This window comes from Alligator mississippiensis, chromosome 3, assembly GCF_030867095.1.
Source record: "Alligator mississippiensis isolate rAllMis1 chromosome 3, rAllMis1, whole genome shotgun sequence".
NCBI lineage: Eukaryota > Metazoa > Chordata > Crocodylia > Alligatoridae > Alligator > Alligator mississippiensis.
The window spans coordinates 49,264,780-49,278,211 of NC_081826.1; the positions used below are offsets into that span (position 1 = coordinate 49,264,780).

At 41.9% G+C, this 13,432-nt stretch overlaps 1 protein-coding gene across 1 annotated transcript in view; it reads left to right on the forward strand.

Moving 5' to 3' along the window:
* The window catches only part of CNGB3 (cyclic nucleotide gated channel subunit beta 3), a 62,222-nt gene that overhangs the window by 14,136 nt on the left and 34,654 nt on the right, over positions 1 to 13,432 (forward strand). Inside the window, exons 5-7 of the mRNA XM_059723911.1 lie at positions 1,263 to 1,349; positions 3,898 to 3,962; positions 7,118 to 7,240. Coding sequence (XP_059579894.1) covers positions 1,263 to 1,349; positions 3,898 to 3,962; positions 7,118 to 7,240 — 275 coding nt within the window. The remainder of the gene's footprint in view (positions 1 to 1,262; positions 1,350 to 3,897; positions 3,963 to 7,117; positions 7,241 to 13,432) is intronic.

The following is a 13,432-nucleotide window of genomic DNA, read 5'->3' on the forward strand; positions in this document are numbered from 1 at the left end:
AACGCACAAATCCAGGGGGCACATATCCCCCATGCTTCCCCCAGGGGTGCATGCAGCAGGGGGCATCTGCCCCCCCCCCCCCCGCACCTCTGGAAAAGCCTCCTGTAGCTCCATCCCATTACCCATCCTGGCCTCAGGGACCCCATTCACCCCAGCCCTTGCCCCACTTCCCCCCTCACTGTGGAGGTCTTGATCTGCTCCCCTGCCCCTTCCCCACCATGGGCTTACCTTCTCAGTGCTGCTCAACACACTGCCAGGCTGTGTTCCTGGCTGCATGCATGCTGCAGCTGCTTGTGTGTGTATGTGTGTGTGTGTGTGTGCATGTGTGTTTGCGCCCCCCCCACCTTTTCTGCTGCAGCAGCCGAGAGCCCACACCTGGGCTGCCCTGCAGCTCCTCTGGACTGCCACTGCTGCCCTTCTGGGCAGCCCAGAGGCAGTGGTGATGGTGGCAGAGCACAGCCTGGGCACTGGCTCCAAAACCATGTGCGGGATTAATGTGTTAAAAAATTAATGCAAGAACTAATTAACATGTTAATCACAACATGTTAACAGTGATTAATTGACAACCCTATTTCTTACCATAGGAGGAATAGCAGGGCAGAGTTGTAGCCAGCAGTTGTCACTTTAAAAGACAGCACCCAACTACCACAGTTCCCTTTCTCTCCACAAAACAGGCTTTCCTCTTGGAAAGAATGAGGAAAAAAGAGAGAACCAGCTGTGAAAACATGTTAGTCGCATCTCTTCAGGAATTGGTGGGAGGTGCTCAGAAACTATGGTGATAAAAGAACCTGCATGGAATAGAACAGAATGGTTGCATTAAAGGGAACCTGAGGTGACACCTCTGATATGTTTAGAGCAGGCAGTGCACTCCCAGGTTACTGGAGGCAATGGCTCTAACATTCATACTCCTACTAAGAGAGGCTTGTGTGGTGCTCTTTTCTTTTCTCTCACACAACACACATCTCAGGCTGATCCAATAGCATTTCATCATTTAAATATAGCATTGCTTTTAATAATATCGAAGATATTTTTAATAATCCTTAGATAAAAATCTGAGGATGTGTGGTCTCTGGGGCAATGAAAAGCCATTGGTATTTTTAAAGAGATTATATTGCTTGTCACTTATTTAGAAAGATATGGGAACTGCATGTTGACTGATCATATTCCGTGCACAATGCTTATTTAATTTAGACATGTTCACAACAACATGTAAACACATTTTAATTATTGTTAAGTCTTAATTGAATTGTGCTTTTCAACAGTTTGACCTGGCATCAGTAATACCATTTGATGTTCTATACATCTTCTTTGGGTTTAACCCCATGTTTAGAGCCAACAAGGTATTAAAGGTAAGACCAAGTAAACATGAAAAGTTTGAAACCTTGCAAAAATTTCACTAAAATCTTTGGGACTTTTAACTTCTTATGTATAAATACTACTTTCTATGGGTCAAAACCACAGAATCTATAAATGGCTACAACATAAATATATAAAAGATATATTGCCTTTTTTGAATATGTAGACAACAGATACATTGTCTAACAGGAATCATGGTTCTGGAGCTTTTCTGCTGATTTTACTTTTCTTTACTTTTTTTTACTTGTAAATAGTGCTTCTGTTATCCAGGCTGAATATCTTCCATTTATGTAAACTGCAAATACTTAGAAAAATCAACCACTGACAGGCAAGGGAATGAAGAGTTAATGTAAATATTTACTACCCATGTAATAAACCCAAGCACATTATTTCATACCAAATACAAAGAAATGCACAATGCTCAATGAAGTGTGAATGGGACAGGAAGGAGACAGACCATAGTTCTGCCTGCTCTCCACATCAGCTTGCAAAGTTGTCTACATGATGTGGAGAGGGGCAGCCTGCACATTTCTCTTCCATCAGCAAAGACCTTCCTGGAGGTCTCAGTGAAGTTGTGGGCCTCCACATTATTCCCTTGAGGTGCCTGGAAGCTAGATACTTTTATTTAACTCCAATTTTGTTATTCCCACCATTGAAAAGTTCACTACTACATGAAACAGTGTCAAAATCTTTCTTTTTATCTATATAGGCAAAGTACTCATTAATTTGGCATGTGAGCAGTATACAATGGGAAAAGCATCTGCTTCAAAACCAAAACCCTTTATGTACCTTTCCCTTCTAAAAAAATGTTTCTTTCCTCCAGTCCTGGCAAGGCATCTGACAAAGTAGGATAGTGCCTACGAAAATGTGTGCTTCTCAAAGTCAGTTAAGTCTTTTAGGCCCCTGGCAAATGTTACAATTTTGGTACAATTAACCTACTAATTGTGTCACAAATTGCAATGTGCCACATATTTGGTGAATTTATAGCATGATAAAATGGCTAGCCAGCCACAAATATGTTCCACACTTAATGAAGAACAACTTGGTGGTTTGTTTGTATTGTTGCTTTAAAGGACAGCTGGGGACCAAGGTTCTCTGATGCCCAGATGTACACGCTCTAGTAGAGAAACTGTGGGCCTGGGGATGTGCACCTAGGGACTGAGGAGCTCCACAATCCCTGGCTGTATATACTTCAGCAAGGAAGTAGTGCATTTGGCAAATGGAGAGCTTCCTAGTCCCAACTGCATGCTTCCATGATGAACCATAAGCTGTGGCTCTCTCCACCCAATCAGCAGAGGCAGCCTCATATCCCGGCTCAGGGACCCAGGACTCTTCCCCACCTGAATCCCCAGTCCTGTATTAAGAACTCAGGGCTGCTCCCCACCCGTGGAAAGGCATGTCTGTACAGCCCAACATCAGGGAACTGGTTCCTAAATGTGGGACTGCTCCAGCATTGCCTGCTCCATAGTCGCATGATTGGGATTTGAAGAATTTTATCCCCAGTCCCAAAAATAATGTGTCCTGCCATACACATACTGGCAAGACAGGATATAGGATTTTTCGGATCGGACACAAAATTCCTCAGATCCCAAATGTATGATCATTGTAATGTCAACTGGGGGCTTAACATGCTATTGTGCCCTACCTTCTGCCTTGTCTTCAAACTAACACAGCTAACCACACCAAAACCCTTTATGGTAATATAGTTGATATATAACCTTAGACCAAATATTTACCTAAAAAAAGTCTCACTTTGTTATCTTAATCATCATGTGCCTGTAAAAAGAACTAAGGTGAAGGGAGGAAGGGTCAGTGGCATGCTTTTTAATATCCTTTCCAGCAAATGTGGCTTGTTTTTGTGCTGTTGTTATCAACAAGTATCCATAACTCATAACCAAACTGATAAGGGAGAATGTAAAATGAAGAACTCGTATAACAAATTGGCAAGCAAATGCATGCTGACCAGAAAACAAATTTTAAAAATACATGGTAATGTTAAAAGTGAACAGCAAAACTAAGTTAAAATAGTTACTGTGGGAGGAATTCAGCACATGAATAGATTGTCAGTGTTTAATAATTTAGTATGAGAACTGTAGTCACTGAGACCTCACATCGTTGTTAGAGAATGATGCAGTCTGGAATATCATCAGCTAATCAGGGACAAGAAAAAAGATCTTTAAAATGATATATTCACTCTGGCAAAATTATGTTTAATGCAGACAAAGAGACTTTTTTTGTCTGAATAAAAGAATTGTTTATCATCATCATCATAAGTCACTATGGTTCATAGTAAGGGATCTTCCATAGCTTGTGTAATGCAAAAATGCCCACCTAAATTTATGCTTAACTCATTTTTTATATTAGTTCTGCAGTTCACTTTTAAACTAAATGCACAAAGCAAGTCAGAGTAGAAAAAAAATGCTGTAGTTACAAGATACGTATGTTTACTAATGTGTATCCCAGTAGAAAAGAAAATCTGATAAGATATCACATAATATGTGATAAGATGTGTTGGATTGCTTACATTTGATTTCCATCTAGCATAACACATTCTTTGAGTTTAATGATCGGTTGGAAGCTATCCTGGACAAAGCATACGTCTACAGGTATGTACCCAGTAGACCCTTCATTGAAAGGTTAGCACAGAATGTGAGTCATTCTAGCAGTGTACTCGTGCTCATTCTTGCAAGAGAAAGGTTCTCTCACAAGGGAGTTTTTCCAGGTGTCAATTTGAAAGATCTTTCTCCCAGAGTGGCCATGTTTCCTCTAGATGAAAATGAATGAACACTTGTACTTTCCTACTTTCTCCAGTGAGAATGGCAATTCTTCCGGTAGAAATTTAACATCTATACATGGCCTTTTTCTCACAGGCTGTCAGCCAGGCATGGTATACAAATGATGAACCTCAAACTATTCCTTTCAGTCATTGTCTTTTATATATCTTCATTGTGTTTTAAATATCTCCATTTTCTTCATTGTAGTCCCTGATCCTGTAATCAGTTATTCATATGAATAACTTTATTTACATGAGAAATCCCATTCCATTCAGTTGGGTTGCATGTACGAGTAAAGTTACTCTCATGCATAAGTGTTTACCACTAGCTACAGAAAATCTCCTAAATAAAGAAGGGCTTCTTTAATGGGAGAATTACAGAAGTAACTTAGTCACAGGAAGTAAAGTTACAGGAAGTAACTTTGCTTATGGCAGTATTCCAGTTCTCTGTAGTTAATCACTAGCACTAGCTAGTTGATTAGCTAGTCCATTTATTTTTTTTTTTTCTTCTGTTCTTGAGAAGAACAAATTGTTATTTGAGCTAAGGCATGGATCAGTGACTCTGAGGCATATACATCTCCAAAATTGTGTGCCTTGTGGCTCTCTGTCATATACAGTTCTGGTTTGCTGATAAAAGCATTAACAGGTTTGGCTGTCTCTGGTCTATGCAATACATGTATCTGGGGAATTTTTCCCTGGCTAGTTCCAGGGTGCCCATAGGTTAATAGGCTGCTGCATCATAAGCAAAAACCCTTCCATGCTATCCTGTTGTATTGCAAGGGCAATTCCATTTAAATTAAAGATTTGGGATTCTTACATTGCAAAACATATTTCATGAGATTTAGAAACAGGACTAAAATGTAAAAAGAAATGAAAGCATCATTTATGTAATGTCTTTGGATATTTTATAAATATAGGAGGCGATGATTTGGAAATCCATTCAAGTATTTTTAGGTGTCTGCTGCTGTATTTTCTAAAGTCATTTGATATCAAGACTCTCAGGGCATGTCTACATGTCACCATGTGGCGACATTGCTATAGTGCCACTTTAGTACTTCCTTTTGGAAGTACTAAAGAACAGCACAGTAATTGCCCATAGTGAGCCATGCGCCTGGCACTAAAATGGGGGAGTGTGCTGTTACAACAGCATAGCTGCCAATCACGTGTAGACCCATGTGATTACTACATCGCCATAGTGCATTGTTACATCACCATAGAGTGACAGGTAGATGTGCTCTCAGACTCAAACGCAGTCCTGGATCAATGGGTCTAATTCTCAGCATTTCAGAATTCAGTTCAGAATTGGAAGAGCTGCCTTCTCTGTAGTTCCTACCTAATATTGAGCAACCTTCCTATAGCTTTGTGTCAATGCTCCCTCTCATTCCAGTTAAATCTTATCTGAAGATATTTGATCTTCCTTGCCTTCCCTATATTTCTCTATTTCTTCCTGTTTACTATGTACTTTAAATCTATAACCATATTTATTAACTAGATCAGGTGTTGGTTGATAGTATTTAATACTTATTTAGTGCTTCCCATACTGGTGATTCACAAGCCTCTTGCGAGAAAGGTTTGATAGGGAAATTGAAGCACAGTGAAGGTAAGTAATATGCACAGGGTCACATACTGAGAAAAAGCTAGAGGATGCTTGGACACCTCTCCACCTATTTAAACACCTAAGTCCACCATTAGGTACCATTAACATTTCAAAAATTGCTGCTCAGCTGTCACCTCATCTTGTAGCTACCCAAGTCCTCTAGCATGTAATTTCCACCAGTCTGCACAAAGCTCTCTAGGTGATCATGTCACCCTATGCCTGCTAAGCTGTTCAGAGTCTTACATCAGGCCAAAGCCCTGCAGGCTCCAAAGCAGATTGTCAGACTAAATGTTCCCCCATTTAATAAGAATGTGATCTTGCACATATACTTGGAGTATGCCTTAGCTAGATGCAGCTTGTAGAAATGACAGTTTTTTGTCTGCCTATCCTCTGGCAGTTACTGCTCACTCCCAGGGATATGAGACCCAGGTTTATATCCCTGTTCTGCCTGATTCAGAGCAAGGACTTCCACATGACAGGTCAGTTTCTTAACCACTAAAGTACTGAATTTTCAGTGATACTCCACCTCCTTTTCTCTTTTGTTTTCCACAGACTAGAAAACAGTGTAGATGAGCCCAGTTCCTTTCCTTCTGCATATCACTCCTGACTAGCTTAGCCAGTAGTTAGGCAGCTTCCTGCTCAGCTGACTTCTCAGGATCCTGCCTTTATGGGCCTACATCACCCCATGTATTCCTTAAAGATCATGAGTGCTCCATGTCGGGACGAATCTTCCTTTGACAACATATTTAGTGATTAGGCCTGAAGCACTGGCCTAATTTACAGGATCTAGCCTAAAATGACAGAGCCTGGATCTGCTGCTATGCCTACTAAATTATGGACCCTCTTTGCTAACAGGTTTGGTATATAACTTACCTAAGTAAAAAAGTTTCTGAACAAAGGACTGTCCTGTGATAAAGGAGGGTGTTGTGGTTTTCTTTTAATTGGGTGAACTATTTTCTCAAGAAAGTGAAGGACCAAAAAATGCTGGCTTTACCCAGAAGCTGACATTTGGCAAACTTCCTCAGAGAGCTCTGTCTGTGCAGCACATTTCTGACCTGAAACACCTATGGCTCCAGCCCTGAAACCTTCTTGAGCAGGTGTTGTCAAGCACATTGATTTGTACCCAACACTTCTGTTAATATAGTTCAAATTCTTTACAAATATTCATAGCCAAGTAACCAATGGATTATAAAGTCCTAAGAGAAACTTAGGTGTGACCATGCATCATTTATTCTACAAAGGTAATTTATTTGACACCAGGAAGAATGGAGAGATGGTCAAGGTGCTGTATTGTGGCAACATATAGTAGGAGTTACATAAGGCAAAATAAAAACAGCCTACATTAGCAGGAGTTACATCAGCTGTAATTTAGAATGCATTGTCCTTTACAGAGTCATTCGAACAACTGGATACCTGCTGTTTATCTTGCACATTAATGCATGCCTTTATTACTGGGCTTCAGACTATGAAGGAATTGGCAGCACCAAATGGGTGTATGATGGCAAAGGAAATATGTAAGTCCTGTTTTCACAAAAGACCTTTCTTGATTTTCTTTTTTCCCCCCTGTTCCCCAGCTTTGCTTGCAAGATGGAGATCTGTCCTTATTTTTACAACTGCTAGGGTAGCTAACTTTTAGCACTATTGCTGCTAATTGTTGGTAATGAATTATGCTAATTATTTGGAGGGCAGGTGCAGTGTATAATTAGTTTCCCACTCTGAGTTTTTATGTGTTTATGAGTCAGCTCTAACTACTAACTTAATTAAACATTTAGAAAGCAACAAGGGCCATAAATTAAACTTGCTGATTAGGTATGCACATGGAGAAGGGCTACAGGAAAAAATAATAATCATTTGAAAGGGCCAGGTGAGCAGAATTATGGTGTAATATAAGATACCCTTATGTCTTTACTCTGTGTAGACCCTACAACTATTGGTCTGAAAAAGTTGCACTTGTTTTCTGTCATCTTTGATATAGGTCACACTTAAGCATGTGGTAAAAAGAAACTCTATTGAAAAGGGCTGGCACTGGCATCTCTGCCAAGAGCTGTTCACCGCAACTATGGGATTTATGCCAAGGAATACCCATTAATTAGGATGAAGGAAAGAATAGCAAAAGTCATATGGTGTATACTGGAGATACAGATACATAAACACATTTGAATTGGTTTCAAGGGCATTGATAAATGTAAAGCCAGAAAGGCCTAAGAGTATCCATTAATTACTTATTTTAGAAATGAAATTCAGAACCCCTTTAGTAGGTTTCACGCAGCCCCTTTGCCTGTGATTTTGGCAAACTCCATGAGCTACACAAGGTTAAGTGTGTTCAGTATTTTGATGAGAGACCTGTACAAAAAAAATCTCTGCAGAAAGTAGTCTTTGGGGATGGAAGATGCTGTGGAAAGTGGTGTTATTAAATTGTTATTAACAATAGTTAGATGATTTCTAAATAAGCTATAAGTGTCCATAGCCCACTAAGTGGGTCCATAGCAGGCACTGGATTCCAGTTTTCCCAACTACTGCAAATGGGAGCCATCCTATTGTCATCAATGGGAATGCTCATCTGGGTAAAGATAAACATATGTGCACCTCTTTAGAGGATCTGAGCTGTGGACTTTCAGGATTCTGCCAAAAACAGTAAAGATGGAATTTTGAGTAGAGATGTTTCAGTCAGTGACATTTTGGGTAACATTTCCCCCTAAACATACTGCGATATCCTGAGTGCAGTGATAGTTAACAATAGGGGCTGCTTTATGAAGTCCCTTGGTCTTTGTTTTTTTGTGGGTTTTTTTTTTTTGTCTGGAACAGAAAGGAAGATGAGAGCAGAGGAGCTTCACATGTTTCATGGATGGAAATATTTTACATTCATGTTCAGAATACCAATAGCAGAGATTGTCTGCTAGGTTGATCCTTCACAATCAGTCAAACTCTGCCCACAGACAATGAGTATTAATTAATTAATTTGGTGTCACTTTCTGTCTAAGGAGATAAAAGCAGTTTGCAAATGTAGTGTTTACTGCAATCAAGCATGATTAAAGGCTCAATTTGGCTCAGTGCTTATTATATATACTCATAGTTAAAATAATATACTGATATAAAGCATATTATAATATATTTCTTTTTGTCATTAAACTAATAGACATTTAGATTAATAACTCCTTGTGACAGGATCAGGGCCCAGGGATGGCCATGACTCCCCCAGGTGATCACTCAGCCCCTGTCCCTCCCTACCTTCAGCTCCCTGGGGTACCTCCCTTTGTATCTCACCTGTCATGCCTTCATATTATTTATAAGGGTTTAGGAAGCTGCCCCCAGGGCCCCAGAGCAAGCCTGGTCTAGTTCCACCTTGCTCCTGTGACACTATGTTATGGCCTTCCTGGCCCTTTTAGTGCCACAGGACACCAGTTGCCTTATGACGTATTTGTAGCCTCTTTCCACCCCAGTAGCCACAACCATGCCTTACATTTGTTCCTCTAAGTCTTGTACTGGGTCCACTGGCTCTGTCAAGACAACCTGCCTAGCCTACCAAGCCCCTAGCCCTGGCAAGGCTCACTTCTACCTGGGCCCCGTCCCTAATCTGGATGCTGCCTCTATTCGACTTCAGCCCCTTTCAGCATGCTTTAGTCCTCTTGGCTTAAGCCTGCCCTGGCTTCAGCCTCTCTACTGTGGCCTTGGTTCTCCTGGCCTTTGCCTGGCTCCTCCAGCTCTCTACTAGGCCCCTGATCCCAGGCTAGGTTGGCCATTGGTCCAGTTTTATACTGGACCATCCTGTTTTTAAACCCATTGTGCCCTGTTGATTCCTGAATGAGGAACAGACTGCAAAAAGTCCTGATTTTCAGTTCATTGGTGGAAATGCATGTCAACCATTTGTCCTCACAATTCTATTGGCTGTGCCTAGTGGTATGGGAGTGCGCAGCCAGGATAAGCAAGGTTCTGAGCCAGCCAGGGAGGGAGGTGGAAGATGCCAGGGGCTGGTCCCTCTGTGCCTGAAGGAGGAGCCATGGCTGCAGTGCAAGTGCAGGCACAGTGAGAGCCTAGGCACTGTTGCATGCCTGAGCTCCCTGACCCTGGACTGGGCTTGTGCCAGTGGGCCTGGGCTGCCAGGACTGGGCAAGTGATCTGCACACAAACACCTTGGCGTAAGGTAATGGCTTTGAGAGCAGGCAGGTGGAACATTGCATTTGTATCTGCTAGAACACCAGTGGGACTGGGAGGAATCTCTTGCTTAATAACTATTCTCCAACCATTTGGGTTGGTCTAATAAAAGATATCAAATTCACCCAAGGAACCTTGGTCACCATCTTTGCACCCACAGAGCAGCTCAGTGAGTCCCTGGGGTGTCCTGTTGTGCGGGGAGAGGGAGTTTTGAGCAGAGGGGCCTCCAAGCTCCTGAGCAACTGGGCCAGCTCATTAAGCCATTATTTCTCCTCTGGGACAGTCAAACCTGTCTGTCTCTTGGGGAAGAAAGAGAAGGTCCCTCCAGGTAGCTGGCTGCACTACCATGGGCATCCAGTGTCCACTCATCCCATTCAGCCCAGCTGTGACCAGGTGTGGCCAGGGAAGATTCCTGGGTGCCCAGTGTCTGTGCTGAATGCTGATAGGAGGGAGGTGAGGTCCCTGCGCAGTGTGTGCCCCTGGCTCCCAAGTGGGGAGTGAGGCTGGAGTGAGACTGGAGGGGGTATTTGAGCCTCATACCTATAGTGCCACGTTCTCTCAAGGCTGCACTGTCTGGGGAGAATGGCAGAGCTGTGAGATATGTGAAACCATGATGCAAGGGGAGGAGGCGAGGCTCCCTGCTGGCTGAACTGCAGAGGCTCACAAACTTGCTACCTGATCCTAGCATTTGCTTTCCCTCATTTCACAGGGCACCATACATTCATCAGTGTGGGGCTCATGGATCGAATAGCAATCTTTTTGTGGTCTTCTTGTGGTGGTCCCGCACCTTGCTGCTGATTGGCCAAGGAGCCGGGGACCCACCTCTCGCTCCTGATTGGCTGAGGAGACAGTAGCCCCAACCCTCGCCACTGATTGGCCAAGGGGACCAGTGGTCTCACCCCTCACCAACGGGATGTCCTGTGTTTTGCGGATGTAACAGTGGCCACCCTACCCCAAGCTGCGCTATTAGTTACTGAGTGCCCTGCCAGGCACCTCTCCATGGCCTCCACACTTACCCCATAGCCACAACCAATTAACCTAATCACAATATAAACACAAGCACAGTGGCTGTATAACAAAAATTCTCCCTACACTAGATCAGTACAAGCTATCAGTCCCCCCTTGGCTTTTCCCGCACAGCTCCCTGGGACAACATGGGTGCCAGTTGGCTCATCTGCAGACACCTTGCACAGGAGCTCCCCACCCTGCAGGGCCAGAGTACCCTGCTAGCTCCCAGGTACTGATGCCCCAGAGCTCCAGCCCTTCCTGTCTCTTGGCTCTTCCGTTACCACCAGGGGTTTCTAGTTTGGCTACTAATCAGCTTGCCCTACTTGCTGCAGCTTGACTCAGCTGCCCCTATTTGGCTAATGTGCTTAGGCTGTTCATACCCTGCACTCTCCCAGGGTCCATGACAGACCCCAGGCTCGGGGCTTGTTTTCTTGTTGGGGCTGGCCATTATAGCCATTGGCCCCTGTAGGCTACAAGAGTCCTGTTCCCCCTTTGACTGTAGCTAACACAGTTGGGTTCCTGGCTGCCATCCTTTTGAGAGGCTACATATATAAATTGTCTAAATGTGGACTTGGTAGCTTAGCTTCAGGCACCGATTGTTTTAAAATCTTAAAATGTAGATTTCTAGAGCCAGGCAGTAAAAGAGGATGTCACCAAAAACCATTCTGTGCCTACTTGCTTCTGTTTTGTACCTGCTACGTGCCAGAAAAATGTCACATAGCTACTTTTGGCACATGTACAGAGCAGGCCTAGCATTAGTCTCAGGCTTTCAGTCTTATGTCCTGATGAGCATGATGCTGAGCATGCCTAGCACTATTTGAATACCAGCTATGTGACATTTTTTGGCATGTAATGCTCATGGAGCAGAAGCAAAAAGGTAGATCATGTTCTAATGGCACTTCCCAATATGGAGTAGACATGCCCTTAATTTAACTACATATATAACCATTAATACACATGTAGCGTATTACTTATACAACAGTTATACTCTCAAATCACCAAATAGTAAACCTCAAGAAGGATGAAATTACTGGCTTACCCTTAGATTCCTTTTTTATAAATCCAGTGCTAAATGGAAATAATGTAATCAGCAATTTATATTTATTTATTCCTGGTGTGCAAAAAAATGTATTTTTTATAAGTGCAGCTGAATGAAAAAGATACCTTTATTAAATGATCCCCCACTATTTCTGTCTACACCTAAATAAGGTAGTAATTAGGGTTGAATTTAAAATTAGGCAGACAGATTTTTCCAATCCCATTTTTAACTATAAACATGACAAGTCACGCTGCTGCAAGCTGTAATGTCGTAAGATCTCCTAATGTAAGCAGGAGTTTTTATTTGGATGGGAAAAAAAAAACTATTTCTGTGATTCAGTAGGTGAAGCCATGCTCTAGTACAGGGGCTGGCAACATTTTTGGGCAAAGTACCAAAAATAGCAGCATTCTTGACCTGTAAGATGTTGGTGGACTTGAGCCTTTTTCTTTACCACGTCATACTGTAATATAAAATTGAAAGTCTGCCATTTTCTACTGCAGAAGTGGTTCCACTTTGATGGGTGACATAATTCTTCTAATTCTTATCTAACACATACATAGAGTGTTTTGGGTCCTATATACAGTCCAGTTTCACAAAGTGATGAGTTTCCTGCTGTTATAAGCCTACTATTGCTTATATCATTTTCTTTCATGTTCTAATGAGAGTTGCCATTACCTTAAGAAAAAATATGTCATTGTTCTCAGATGGGATGAGAACATGCAGAGTGAAGATAAGATAAACAAGACTTTTTTAGGTAGCTAAACAAGAAACCAGTCAGCATTTCAACTAATACTGAATGCAAGACAATTTTTACTGGTCTCAGATTGCAGTGACCCAAAGCAAATGAGCTAGCTCTGACGTAATGCCCTGAAAGTTTAATGTACTATTCCTGGTACGTACATAAAACATTGCTGGTTATGGCTGCCTGGATGGTCAAAAAAGATTAGCACTTTTGATATTGGTATTCTCTCTCAGAACAGAAACAAATAGATCCAGACAACAGTTTCCTTAATCAGCTAACTGATATGTGCATTCCTGAAGATGTATATTAGATAATATAAGTTGAAATTTGTTTTTAACTCTCAGTTATAGGACCATATTCAAACCACCACCAATCAAAAATGCTCTCTCCAGTTTCCAGCCAACTGTCTTTATCTCCAACAAATTATCTATCACATTTGTGTTAGTCTCTGCCTAATCTTATGGGTTATGGCCTTCAGTGAAGGCCATCATCTACAGTAACTACATCCACAGTTATGGCCATCATCTAGACTAACTGACTGTATCAATCAAATTTCCCTCTGTATGTACCCTCAACATCGGATTCTCAATGGCCCCTCAGAGTAATAATTATGTGGATGAATATATTATAGGAAGCTGACAAATTCCATTTTAGTTTCCTGAAAGGACAGTACAGTTATACAACCCACATTTGTCTAGTCAAATGCTGTTTGTGCAGTCATTAGCTGAATAACATTAAATGTTGGTCTCTAACAGTCTATTCTTA